This window comes from Podarcis filfolensis, assembly GCF_964270895.1.
Source record: "Podarcis filfolensis genome assembly, chromosome: 4".
Classification (NCBI taxonomy): Eukaryota; Metazoa; Chordata; class Lepidosauria; order Squamata; family Lacertidae; genus Podarcis; species Podarcis filfolensis.
In genome coordinates this window covers 47,251,871-47,265,090 of record NC_139607.1, presented here as the reverse complement: position 1 = coordinate 47,265,090, position 13,220 = coordinate 47,251,871, and the positions used below count along the sequence as shown (strand labels likewise).

The following is a 13,220-nucleotide window of genomic DNA, read 5'->3' as shown; positions in this document are numbered from 1 at the left end:
CACTTTGTAGGACCTACCCGTCATGTGTACCTGACATATGAAAGTCAATTGTCTGAACCAGTTGGTGGACGAAAAGTAGTTGAGATGTTCCTCAATGACTGGAATAGCATTGCTCGCTTATATGAATGTGTGTTGGAATATTTCAGATCCTTACCAGGTACATAAATACATTCTTCTTTGTTCTTATGTTGCTGTATGAGGTCTACCGAAACAATTCATATATCTATTTTTGTATCTTTCCCCATCCACTTTCTTTCACCTTATGAAGAAATACCCAGCCATCTAAAAGTTTTCTCGGAGGTCCGAATCTATAATTATCGGAAGCTAATTCTTTGTTATGGAACTACTAAAGGAAGTTCAGTAAGTAATTTTTTTGGAGAAGGGATAAACCAGGATTTAGTTTCACTTTGCCTGATTTCTAGCTTGTCTTTATGTACCAACCAGGATTTGTGGTTTAAAATTAATGCTAGTCATTTTCTAAATAAGCCAACTTCTAACCATGGATAATGAAGCTGGCTTGTTTTAACAAACCAGTTTACTCTTAAAGTATGATTTTCTGGTTCACAGGGAAGAACAAGATAAGAATAAGTGAAAATGAAAGTGAATTTGGGTCTGTTACTCTTCTAGCTGTGCTAAACCATAGTTTAGTGATTACATGCACACCCTCCTGCTGAGTTGTGAAACAGTTGCTTGCTTAGATGTTGTTGGATTATTTTCCATTAAAGCTCTTACTTGTTTTTTATAGATCAGCATTCAGTGGAACTCTGCACACCAGAAATTCCACATATCATTAGGAACAGTTGGACCAAACTCAGGTTGCAGTAACTGTCATAATACGATCCTGCATCAGCTCCAAGAGATGTTCAATAAATCACCAAATGTAGTCCAACTTTTACAGGTAACTAACCCTTCTCCCCAACCTGCCCTTGGAAGAGAAATGTTTGATTCAAAATGCAAAAAGCACCAAAGGACAAATTCTGTTCCCAGTTCTCAGCAGTATCATTTAGCACAAGAGGCCAATAATGACTTGTGTGTAGGGCTGCAGGGGAGAATAAGCTCATTCATTACATATTTAACCTGCTGTTAAGAGTTTGCTTTTGATTAAAAAAAGAGTGTGTGTGGGAAAGGTTGATATGAACATTTAATACACAATAAATAAGCCAGCAGGTTCTTACCCCTGGTAAAAACAACTTTAAAGCTGCATTTATGTTGATTGTTTCTAAAGGCTAAGTATATTTCGTTGGCTATTGTGAAACTAAACAAGTTTTGTTTTTACTTGCAGGTTTTGTATGATACTCAGGCTCCATTAAATGCTATCAATAAGCTCCCAACTGTGCCAATGCTGGGACTGACGCAACGCACCAACACTGCCTACCAATGTTTTTCAATTCTGCCTCAGTCACCCACACACATCAGGCTGGCCTTTCGGAACATGTACTGCATTGACATTTACTGTCAAAGCCGTGGGGTGGTGGCAATTCGCGATGGAGCATACAGCCTTTTTGACAACAGTAAAATTGTGGAAGGCTTTTACCCTGCACCAGGACTAAAGGTCTTTTAATCTTTATTTTACAGTGTAATTAAATAAGGCTGGGTTCCCATTAATATTTCAGAAAGTTTTGCTTAAGAGGAAATGCCTTTTGTAAGGGGCTGGCAACTGTAGCTCCTCCAAATAAATTTTATTTTTAGGACTCTAGGTTGTCCAGTGCTAAGGGGATTAAATAGCTTGCTCTGCACTTTTTTAGGATATAATGACAGTGTTGGGCATGGGGTTTGGACAGTAACATCCTTCAGATCACTTTTGGGTGTTTTCACAACTGCTACTCAATACTTTTTGGCTACTGAAAGCCAAATTCAGGTAGCAAGATGGAATAGACTCCTGCCTGACATCTTGGGAGAGCTGCTGCCATTCAGAGTGCTCACTGCTGGGCTGAATGGACCATTCTGTGACTTAATATGTCATATCCATCATTTTATGGTGTTTTAAAAAACTTGAGTTTTCTATGAGTTGTGCTTTTTCAAGTGTAGTGCAGCTGATCTTATCGAAGTAACTTTCAGCTTCTGTCCTGGATGCCATTTTTTAATGGTACCGAAAAATCTTTAAAAGGAGTACTTTTAGAAGACATCTGAAGGCAGCCCTGAATTGGGAAGTTTTTAATGTTTGATGTTTTACTATGTTTTATATATGCTGTAAGCTGCCCAGAATGGCTGGGGAAACCCAGCCAGATGGACAGGGTATAAATAATACAATTATTTGTGATTTATGATCCCTTTCATGGAACAGAATTCAGCTGCTTCTACAGACACTGACTAGCTGAAATAATTATAAAATCCTTGAATATTGCTGTTAAGATTGATCTAGATGTCTGGTAGATACAATAGGAAGACATGTTGACTCATAAATCTGAATACTCTATATCCACAGACATTCCTGAACATGTTTGTTGACAGCAATCAGGATGCACGAAGACGATCTGTCAATGAAGATGATAACCCACCATCTCCTATTGGAGGGGACATGATGGATTCATTGATATCACAGCTTCAGCCACAGCCGCAGGTTGTATGTGTGCAGTATAAGGCTCCCAGTACAAGGCTAAGCCCCTATGATTATGGTGATCATTTTTTACAAATGTGTATGTCCAAAGAGATAACAACAGCAAGTGAGGTCATATCCTCCTTATTGTACTTGCGTAGCAATATTTATAGCTCTTCCTGGCCAACAGTAAGTGAAAACTTATACATAACAACATATTTTAAAACTGACCTCTCCCCAGGCCTTAGACATTGCTAGAGCATATTCATGGAATGCCAGAGGTTCTAAGTATTCTGTCAGAATCCCCAGTGAACCACTGTCAGTCAATGTAGACACTGAACTGGATGAAGTAATGGTCTGAATTTGTGTAAGATACGTGCCTAATACATCAACGTGTGTAAGTTAGAGTGGATGTTGATGTCCAGTGCGTAAGCTGTTGGCTAGAAGCAGTAAAGTACAGACCACATAATAGACTTGGAGATATAATAGAAAGGGAAAATGGCTCTTGGAATCAATGGCTTATGTTGGTAGTTTGTGGAAAGGTGGTGTAAAGAAGTGAAATGCTACTCTAGAAATTCAGCTTTAATGAATTCCAATGCCTGAGGACAGAACTTCTAAGTATTAGATATTTAAGCATGTAGAATTGTTGGGATCTATATTTTACTATATCTAATAAAGGTCTTATTTCAACAGTCTTCAAAACAGACAGGAGCACCAGGGGCTTACCCATTGACATCACCTCCTACATCTTATCACAGTACAGTCACCCCGTCACCTTCCATGATGCACACGCAGTCCCCAGGTAAGACGGCTGCCTTTTATGCATCGCCAGTAGCAGTTCATGGCATTTAGTGTTCCTAAGGTGTTTCATAAATGAATTGTGATGCGCCCTGTGTTTTTATAAATCACTGTACCTTCAAATAACCTTGACAACTTACTAAAAAGAGAGTTCTCTTTAAACTTGGAGAAGAATAGTTGGGCAGTACGTAACGTAGTTGCTGTCCTGAATGTCCCCTTTAGGAACGCTACATCCTGCAAACTCTCCGAGCGGTGCATTAAGAGCACCGTCACCAGCATCATTTGGTCCAACTCCTTCTCCTTCATCTCTTGGAATCACAATGGGACAAAATACGAACTATGCTAGCCCACATGGTAAGCCCATGACTTGTACAGCTGGATACTGATAGAAAACTGACACTTCAGATACCGTAAAACAAACAACCCCTTTTCCTGACTCTGGGAAAGCGCACTGCTCCATTCCCTGTTGGGATGCAGGCTCTGAAATGACAGCAACTCTTTCTTCACACACCTGAACTGTTGCTCCTACTTAATCAGGAGCCGCTGCTGCTGACAAATCGCCGACTTTATCAGCCCCAACATAGCAGGGAGGAAAAATTGGAGCAAATGGTTTCTAAAATCTCTTGAGTCAACAGACATTGTCCTGCAGCCTTCTGTGGTAAGCAGAGCAAGCAAGCCCCCTATCAATGAATAGACTGAGCAATAAAGCATTCATTTTTTAAGATTCACCACTTAAACAATGTACGTAATCAAGGCATGTTTGATGTGTTAGGCTTTAGATAGGCAGGGTCTAGGAAGGCTATGGATCCTGGTGTACAGATAGTACACCCAGAGAAAGCTGCCTACAATTTTCTTGCAATTTCCATAGGTCCTATAGATCCTACTTCACCGTACACAATGATGTCTCCAAGCCAGCGTCCAGGGAATTGGCCAGGCTCGCCCCAGGTCTCTGGTCCCTCTCCAGGAGCACGCATGCCTGGAATGTCACCAGCGAACCCTTCTTTACATTCTCCAGTACCAGATGCTTCCCATTCCCCAAGAGCGGGAACAAGTAAGTAATATCAACAAGAGGTTGCAAAGCCAATAGAGGGGATGTTCAAACTTAGTATTTCACTACAAAATGCTGTTGACATGGTTATGGCAACCCAGTTAGACAAAGGCAGGCAGGCAGACAGGCAGGGATAGCTTAATTGGTAGAGCATGAGACACTTAATCTCAGGGTTGTAGGTTTGAGCAAAAAAATTCTGCATTGCAGGGGATTGGACTAGATTACCCTCATGGTTCCTTCCAACTGTAGAGTTCTGTGATTCTATGACTGAGTTATTTGTTAACACAAAATAAACAAAGTACATTAATCAAACATTATTGTGATTTGAAGCTAAGGTGACTGTGCAATCACCTTAACTCTGGAATAGTGATCTGAGTAGTTAATCCTCTCCGTTTGCATGAGGGAAATAGAGGGAATTGGACACAGCCATTAACTGTTTCTTAGTCTTTGGAATTGTTGGGGTGCTGAGTTTGGGAAGGTTTCATTATGCCCTTACAGGGAACTGCCTAGCATTTTAAATGTATGTAAATAGCCATGCATCCCTAGACAGGAAGAGTGAGGTGTGCTTTTTCTTATTTCTACTAGGTTCCCAAGTAATGCCAACAAATATGCCGCCACCTCGTAAACTACCTCATCGCTCTTGGGCTGCATCCATACCCACAATTCTCACTCACAGTGCCTTGAACATTCTTCTTCTGCCCTCTCCCACCCCCGGGCTTATGCCGGGGCTGGCCGGAAGCTATCTCTGCTCTCCACTTGAACGTTTCCTTGGATCAGTTATCATGAGAAGACATCTCCAAAGGATTATCCAGCAGGAGCCGGTATGTAAGGACTCAACATGTTTAGTTCCTTATGCAATCACTTTAAATTTAGACTTCTCCTAGCTTCTGTGCAATAAGAGAAGTAAATTTTTGTTGTGCAGCCACAAGGCCTTGTGCTAACGGAACTGCTATGTTGGGTTCTGCCCATTGAAATTAATGAACTTGTATGAGTCACGGCCATTACTTTTAGTAGCTCTACTATGACTTTGTTGGATACAGCCTAATAGATGTTAACCATTCTGCATTTTAAGAGGTGTGAAATGGGATGTGATTTGTGATGTTTTAACCACATTGAGTTGGTATACTGCATTGCTGAAGTTGAGGACGGTGGTTTTTATTTTTTCTGCCCATAGGGAATACTTTCTACAAGTCTGCCAAAGAACTCTTACATGTTGCCTGTGGAGTCCTGAGCAGAAAATTCTGGGATGCATACTCAGTTTGTGTAAGTGGTGGTGGGGCTAGCTCCGCCACCCCCTGCAAACTAAGACTGCATCCTTGAATCATTTGGAATGGTGCTCAAGTGGGCTTTCAGACAGCTTTTCCGCCATTACCAGTTTCTTCAGCAGGTAGCTCCTGGATTCCTAGCAATGCAAGTGGGAAACTGCTTATTTAGCACTTCTGTTTGGAAAAACATGGTCCAAACTTTGGCTAAGCTGTAAACTCTTATTATTTGCGTAGGACCATCCAGTATTTGCTAGGATTAGTGAAACAGGAATTTGTATTGACAAATCTCAGGGCTTGTAGGGGAAAGCCAGAGGGAAGAAGTTGAATAATAACAATATAAGAACTGGTTGTTGTTGTTTTTAAAAAAGCAGAAGCAGCACTTTCCTCTTAGCAGATAAGGCTAATGCATCCTGCTGAGACAATAGAGAGCATCTCATTTTCCCAAGCCTGCTTGGTTAATGGTCAGGAATAATGGGAGTTGTAGTACTGCAACAACTGGGAACCCAAGATTGGGGAAGGCAGGTGGAGATGTACCTGACAAGCTACATGCAGCCAACCTTAAAATGCTTAGGGTTTGTGAATTTTTTGCTCCTGCTGCTTAGAGTATAATGAAGTGTGGGCAGCAGCTTATTTCTTGCATTCTAATCAACTGTCTTGGCTTTTAAACAGCTACAGCTTATGAACTCCAATGAACCAGGTGTAATAATGTTCAAGACAGATGCCCTGAAATGTAGAGTTGCCCTCAACCCTAAAACTAACCAGACCTTGCAGCTAAAAGTAGCACCTGAAACTGCAGGGCAGTGGAAACAAGAAGAACTGCAGGTTTTGGAGAAATTCTTTGAAACCAGAGTATGTACCCCATCTTACTTTATTCGTAATTTGATGTTTGATAAGATTTTTGAAAACCACATTCATAAAATAAGTTCATAATACATCACACATATGTGATTCATGTCCAGTGAGCTTATGCAGAACATACTCATGCCAGTTCAGCACCTCCCTAAAAGCTGCCAGGCTGACATTGATGTTCCATGTGATTTTTCTCCTTTGTATGTTCCTGGTCTGATGCTTGTGTTGATCATGAACTGGGCCACTTCATATTCTTACGGTTTTCACCTAACTTTCCAGCATTTATTGTAGAGAATTTCAATTTATGAGATTGCCATAATGGGAATTTCGCATCCTTGTGCTGTTATTTTGATTTTAGTAGGATTTGTGATATGGATTAAGAGCAGGATTGAAGAATCATTGAGCTGCCTAAAGAAATTCTAATAACAGATTGCATTCACTGTAGGTTGCAGGACCACCCTTCAAATCCAATACTCTAATAGCCTTTACAAAGCTGTTAGGGGCACCTCCACACATTCTCCGGGACTGTGTACACATTATGAAACTAGAGCTGGTAAGTTAGTTTTAATGTCTTCGCAACATTCTGTATTTTTTCTCATAAACCAGACTGGATTGTTCATCTGTCTTTTTCTGTGGCATGTTTTATTGAAACAGTTTCCCGATCAGGCCAGCCAGCTGAAATGGAATGTACAGTTTTGTTTGACAATTCCTCCAAGTGCTCCACCAATTGCTCCTCCAGGAACACCGGCCGTTGTGCTGAAATCCAAAATGTTGTTCTTTGTAAGTAGAGCAACTAAGTCAGTTCCATGTTTGGTGCAGTCTTTGACCGTGTCCAGTTGTAAGGAGTAGTTTAAATATGACTTCCGTCAGCCATTGTGTAAGTAGCAAATGAGATACCTAATTACAGAATATATTATCCTACTTTCATCCCCTTGAAGTCTAGGAACTGAATTGTTCTGATAATACATGAAAGTGAGGGGCAGATGGGGCTCATCAACCTAGGAATGTAGGGGAAGGAAAACTCTATTCCTAAACCTCTGCTGCCTTGTGGGATATCCTCAGAAGGACAGGCTAAGGAGTAACCCTACACAAATCCGGAGTGGAGTCCATAAGACGGTTGGATGACATCTTGTATGCCTTCCTTCTGGCAACTCGTGCAGCCAAGCTGGTTCCAAACATACTGCTCTGCTTCCCTTTGGACCACATCAGTATGCCAAGAGAGGAGGGATCTTGTCGTCTGGGCAGCCCAGGACCTACACACACACACACACACACACACACACACACACACACACTCACACTGCCCAGGCTTGTGCTCCAGGGTACTACTAACACAGTGGTTTGACTTCACCCCTGGAGGCGCACTCCATTATCTCTCGAGACAGATGGATGTCAACAACAATATATGAACAATATATGAAACCAAAATATAACATTTCAACATGTTCCATTGCTTCAGTTGGGGTCAAGGATGACTAACTTAAATGCTGAAGTTGCTGCTTCTGCTATAAGAGGCCATGACTAACACATGACTCTTTGCAATTAGTCCCATAGTCAATTTCTTTACAAATAGGGCACTATATTTGATTTGTGCTAGTATTTTTTAAATGCTGAAGTTGCTGCTTCTGCTGTAAGAGGTCATGACTAACACATGACTCTTTGCAATTAGTCCCATAGTCAATTTCTTTACAAATAGGGCACTATATTTGATTTGTGCTAGTATTTTTTTTCACATATGCCATGTAAAAGGCACCTACTTTTTTCATAATACGTAGCTTTGAAAGTTTGCATGTGTGGAGATGGTTATGTAGACCCATTTTGATAAGAAGTTTATGCAATTGCCAGTGTGTTTAAAGTGAACACTTAGCATTTAAAAAACCCAGCTGACATTGAAATAGGATGAACGGTGAAGATAATCTTACTTTTTGGAATATCACCATTCCAAATTTCTTTAAAGAAAAATTGGACAGTACATAGTGCTTATTTCTAAATCTCCCAGTTTCCCTTTTGTACAACAAAGCAATTTGGATTGTAAAAAAATGTGTTCATATATTACTCCTGAATGCCCAGTAGGAAAATTAGGGCATTTCAAGCTGCACTAGGACTTTTGGTGCACTTTGGCTTAGTTGTCAGTTTGAAACGGTTCTGATTTAAGTTTGGATAACTAATTTGCGTCGGCCGTATATCGGCTTTCATTTTTCCTCTTGAGCTAAGGAATGGATTCAAACTGGCACAGTAATAAAGACCATGCCTTAACTCATGTGATGTTGCCATATCTACATCAAAGGTATATTGCAAGATTGCTGTGATTACTTTTTGCATATTCTATTCTGTTCACAGCTTCAGCTAACACAGAAGACTACAGTTTCACAGGAAGCCATGAGCATAATAGTCCCCATCATTTATGATATGGCTTCAGGTACGACACAACAGGCAGACATCCCCAGACAGCAGAACTCTTCAGTTGCTGCTCCCTTGATGGTTAGCAATATTCTAAAGAGGTTTGCAGAACTGAATTCGCCACGACCAGGTACTGTACATGTCCAGTAGGTCAAAACTTCTGCATGCTTGAATGGACAGAGTCCAACCTTTTAAAGTTTTTAAATTTCACTTTTCCACCAGTGTTGCTTTGCCTTTTTTTTTTTTGGTTTCCTGAAAACTGACCTCATAAGACCTGGCTTCGGATTACTGCATGTTAGTGATAAATTGTTGAATATATACCTCTCTGTGGTGCCAGAAGGGTTGTATTATTGACACAACATGGACTTTATGATACTGACCAAGGAAGTGTAATGCACTTAATGACTTGGCTCATACTACTGTAGTCACAGCGACACGATTTTAACTTTTGTCATGTGAGCACTGTGTATATATTTCTGTGAAAACTAGTGCTTGTTAAGTCATCTTGCACTGTAGGAATGTCTTCCCATTTCTTGTAATTTTACTGTTACAAGGTTTTACTACCTGTCTTGTTCTCAATTGTACTCCTCTGAGGAAAGCCTGGGGTCCAGGAAGATGGAACTACTTATAAATTATTCCATAAAGTATCACCTTACAGCTCTGGCTTATACTTTCTGTATCTCATGACTAACATCTTGCCTTGACTGTATCTTCTCTCTTATTTATGCTGCCTGCTTTGTTTCTGTGAGAAACTTTTGTATTCAGTTTCACTTTTCCTTTAATAAAAGTGTTAGAAACTTTTGAAAAGTGATTTTTTTAACAGTTTTATTCTTGGGTATGATATTTTTACCCAAGACACTAACTTCTTCAATGGAAGATTTTCTCCCCTCAAAGGATATCTTTGTTGCTTACTGGTTCTTGATTTAACAATAAAAAATCATGATATTAGTTTAGGGTTGTTTTTTTAAAAAGTGCCAGCATATTCTTAGTGTAGTGTTATAGCATAGACATGAACACTGATTCTGAGACTGCACTGTGTGGATACGCATACCATTTGACTACACTGAAGCAGCTTATAGAATTGATGTGGTATGTGTGTCTGCCTCTTCAAATGCTTGCCTTTACTTTTGGCAACACTCCATCCTGAACCCCTGATCGTCACTGAGGTAACTGCGATGTTGGGAGGGGTTAGCCTTGTGTTTCTACCTGGGCAGTAAGGTTCAAGGTGAGTTATTCAACATCCATGCTGCGTGTCACTAGCAGTTGGAATATCGTGCATGCCACCCATAATTCATGCATGCTCCAAAGAGCAACTTTCAGCTACCTTGGCACTTACTATTGTGGGAGGGAAATGCAGGTATAGCTTCTATACATAACTAAACAAGCGTCATCTTTGCCAGTGAGGCATTTTGTCATCAGGCTTTACTACACAGGGCCATGGGGCTTTATTGAAAGGGAGGGGGGAGTTATTGGCATTTGCAGTTTTGTTCCATTACTCTAAAATATAATGGCATAAAAATAGTAACATGTATGCCATCTAAACTGAAGTTTAGAGAAGACTTCATGGCTACTTTTCACTGCTTTGTCATTCTGAAATTGTAAGTGGAAGCACAATGCACATGTAAGTAACCTATTGTCTATTAGAGCATTCTTGTAAAATCAAATCCTCATCAAGATTCCTAATCCTTAGAAGTGTCCACAGCAGCACCAACATACCAGCTCCAACACCAGCAGTATAGCTTAGCTTGCTGTGATTGTATTTGCCTATCAGGAGATACTGGCTGAGCTGTTACTTTTGAACTGGACACTTATCCTTGTCTCCGAGTTTTTATTGACAAGGAAGTTTGGTTGTCAGTCAGCTTTGCATCCCTCCTTTCCTCCAAGGAGCTGAGGGTAGCACATGTTGGGGGGTGTTGTATGAACTCTGCTGGGCTGAGAAATAGGCACTCACCCAATGCCAAATGAGGCAGGGTTTTGAATCCAGGTCTCCTTGGCCCAAGACCAACATTCTGCACCACTCTTGGGTTTTTTGCTGCATTTGGAGACTCCTAATGGTCCAGTTGTGGTTGAGTGGGCAAACTGCACCTTATCAACATGTTGATTTGTATTTTCCACCCAAGCTGGCTACACTATTTCCAATCGGTTAGAATAAAGCAAACTTGCTTAACGTTGAAGTTCTTTGATTACTGTTGCACCTGGTTGTAATTGCCTATTTACAAAAGTTTGAGTTGTGGCGTGCCTTGTGACAAAAATTGAAATGCATTTGATTAAGTTTATCACTTGCCATAACCCAGCTTGTTTTTTTTCCAGCTAACTTGTCTTTCTTTCCCTTGTTCTAGGTGAATGTACAATCTTTGCAGCTGTTCGTGATTTAATGGCTAACCTTACACTGCCCCCTGGTGGGCGTCCATAGGCTATTTTTAAGCAAAGGGTAAAAATGAGATGAAGAGGCAAAAACATTTCTCTGAAATAAGCCTTCACTTATATAAAATGGAAGAGACATTTTCACGTGTCACATTTTAAAAAGAGCTAATACAATGGATTGGCCCACTTTCAGGGATGCACTTTCATCAGACTTTTTGTACAGCACTCTGTATGATGTTTTACGGAGACATTTCAAAGTCGTAATAGATTTATGTATCCGCTTGCCAGTAAATAGAGTTAATATTCTGTTTTATACTACAAAGATTATGAAAATGCCAAAATTTGTTTATTTAAATGTTTTTTCTTATGTCTTGGTGTAATAGTCTTTTTTTAAAGGCAGGTCTGTCATTTTTTGAATACTGTAAAACTGTGACAAACTTTATATTGAAACTGTATTTTAATATGACTGCTTTGAATCCTTACATTTAAATCTGGGCTTGTTGTAAACATGTCCCCCCAAAAGCAATATTTAATAAACTAGATTTAAAAAAAATGTTTCTGTGTTTGCTTTAAAAATGTTTCATTTTTATATGTGAAAAAAATAATGCCAGATTGCTTGCTTATGGGGCTGTTTCTGGGTAGTTCATCACTGCCTTAAAAGCTCAACGTACTCAGTGCACCAAATTTAGAAGTAGGAAATTGCCAGTTCCTTTTCAAGTACAGTAGTTTATTATCTCTAAAAGTTGGATTGAGCAAGCAGTAAGTGGTATGATTTTGCAGATCTTCATACCTGATTCAAGGCAAGTTCCTGAAGCACCCTGAAACAAGTTCAGTAGGCCTTTTGAGAGCAAGGGCGGCATTCTGTGCTGCACAGCAATTGACTTTGAAACTCAGGGATGTAGCAGAAGCAGTTTTTAATGGAGGGACTTACTTTCATGCATATGGAGAGGGAAAACGGGAAAGACCCAGTAAGTGTACCCAACTAAAGCAGTAGCTAAGGTTGTTCTCTGAATTCTGACTATTCTTCACATTGAAAGTATTGCATGGAAGCCGCTTGAAACAGCCTCTGGGGAAAATCTCCCACTTGGCAGTTGTACCTTGTAGAGTAGCTTGCCATATGGAATGGCAACATTTCATAGTCTTCCCCTGTTCACCAGCAGCAGCCACAGAGACATCTGGTGCTAGCATGGTGATTCCACATGACAATCCCAAGTGGTAAGTTAATGCATGTTAAAAGATTCCCATGTGGTGCAGCTAGTAAGTGGGGGAAATTTGACAGCTTCCATACCAGTAGATATAGATGATCTAGGAGACAAAACACTAGAACATTGAAGGGAACATGACAACTTTTATAAAGCGTGTATATGGAAGCTAAAGAAAATTGAACCTTGTTCAATATCAGTAATAACTGTATTTGGAGGTTACATTATAGCCATTAATAGGCAAAATATAGGTCAGCTCTGATTTCTTTAAGATAATGCCCATCACCACATCTTATGGCAGTGAATTCCATGAGTTAATTAGTACTTCCATTTATGCGGTTCGCCAGTCAATTTTGTGGGTAACTATAGTTCTTCCATTACATTTATCCAAACCAGGAATACTTTATCAACTTTTATCTTGCTGCCCTTTGGGGTTTGTCTTTTTTTCAATTGCCAATAGAAGCTTCCTCAGGAAGTTGGTGGTTTCTGGTATGTAACTGAGTACTGGTGGCAAATGGTCTGACAAATACTTAAGAACATAACCTGAGAATATAGATCATATATTGAATATATATATTTAGGGTGCCATTGACTTTTCTGAGGAATCAAGAACTGTTATAGGTCAAATTACCACTAAAAATACGTAATACCACTGTTTACTTTTCTGCATTTCAATTCCCACTGACCTCGCCTTTTGTTGTTGTTTAGTCGTTTAGTCGTGTCCGACTCTTCGTGACCCCATGGACCAGAGCACGCCA

At 40.1% G+C, this 13,220-nt stretch overlaps 1 protein-coding gene across 4 annotated transcripts in view; it reads left to right on the top strand.

Moving 5' to 3' along the window:
• MED14 (mediator complex subunit 14) overlaps positions 1-11,593 on the top strand; it is a 34,758-nt gene extending 23,165 nt beyond the window's left edge. The window contains exons 18-31 of one of the 4 annotated variants that reach the window (XM_083612507.1): positions 11-157; positions 269-360; positions 746-898; positions 1,283-1,552; positions 2,426-2,563; positions 3,230-3,338; positions 3,557-3,688; positions 4,203-4,385; positions 4,968-5,203; positions 6,317-6,496; positions 6,942-7,049; positions 7,151-7,276; positions 8,837-9,026; positions 11,236-11,593. In XM_083612507.1, coding sequence (XP_083468633.1) covers positions 11-157; positions 269-360; positions 746-898; positions 1,283-1,552; positions 2,426-2,563; positions 3,230-3,338; positions 3,557-3,688; positions 4,203-4,385; positions 4,968-5,203; positions 6,317-6,496; positions 6,942-7,049; positions 7,151-7,276; positions 8,837-9,026; positions 11,236-11,309 — 2,138 coding nt within the window. In that variant the 3' untranslated portion in view covers positions 11,310-11,593. The remainder of the gene's footprint in view (positions 1-10; positions 158-268; positions 361-745; positions 899-1,282; positions 1,553-2,425; positions 2,564-3,229; positions 3,339-3,556; positions 3,689-4,202; positions 4,386-4,967; positions 5,204-6,316; positions 6,497-6,941; positions 7,050-7,150; positions 7,277-8,836; positions 9,027-11,235) is intronic. The other 3 variants (XM_083612508.1, XM_083612510.1, XM_083612509.1) reach the window with 3 other exon arrangements.
• Positions 11,594-13,220: the final 1,627 nt, after the last annotated feature.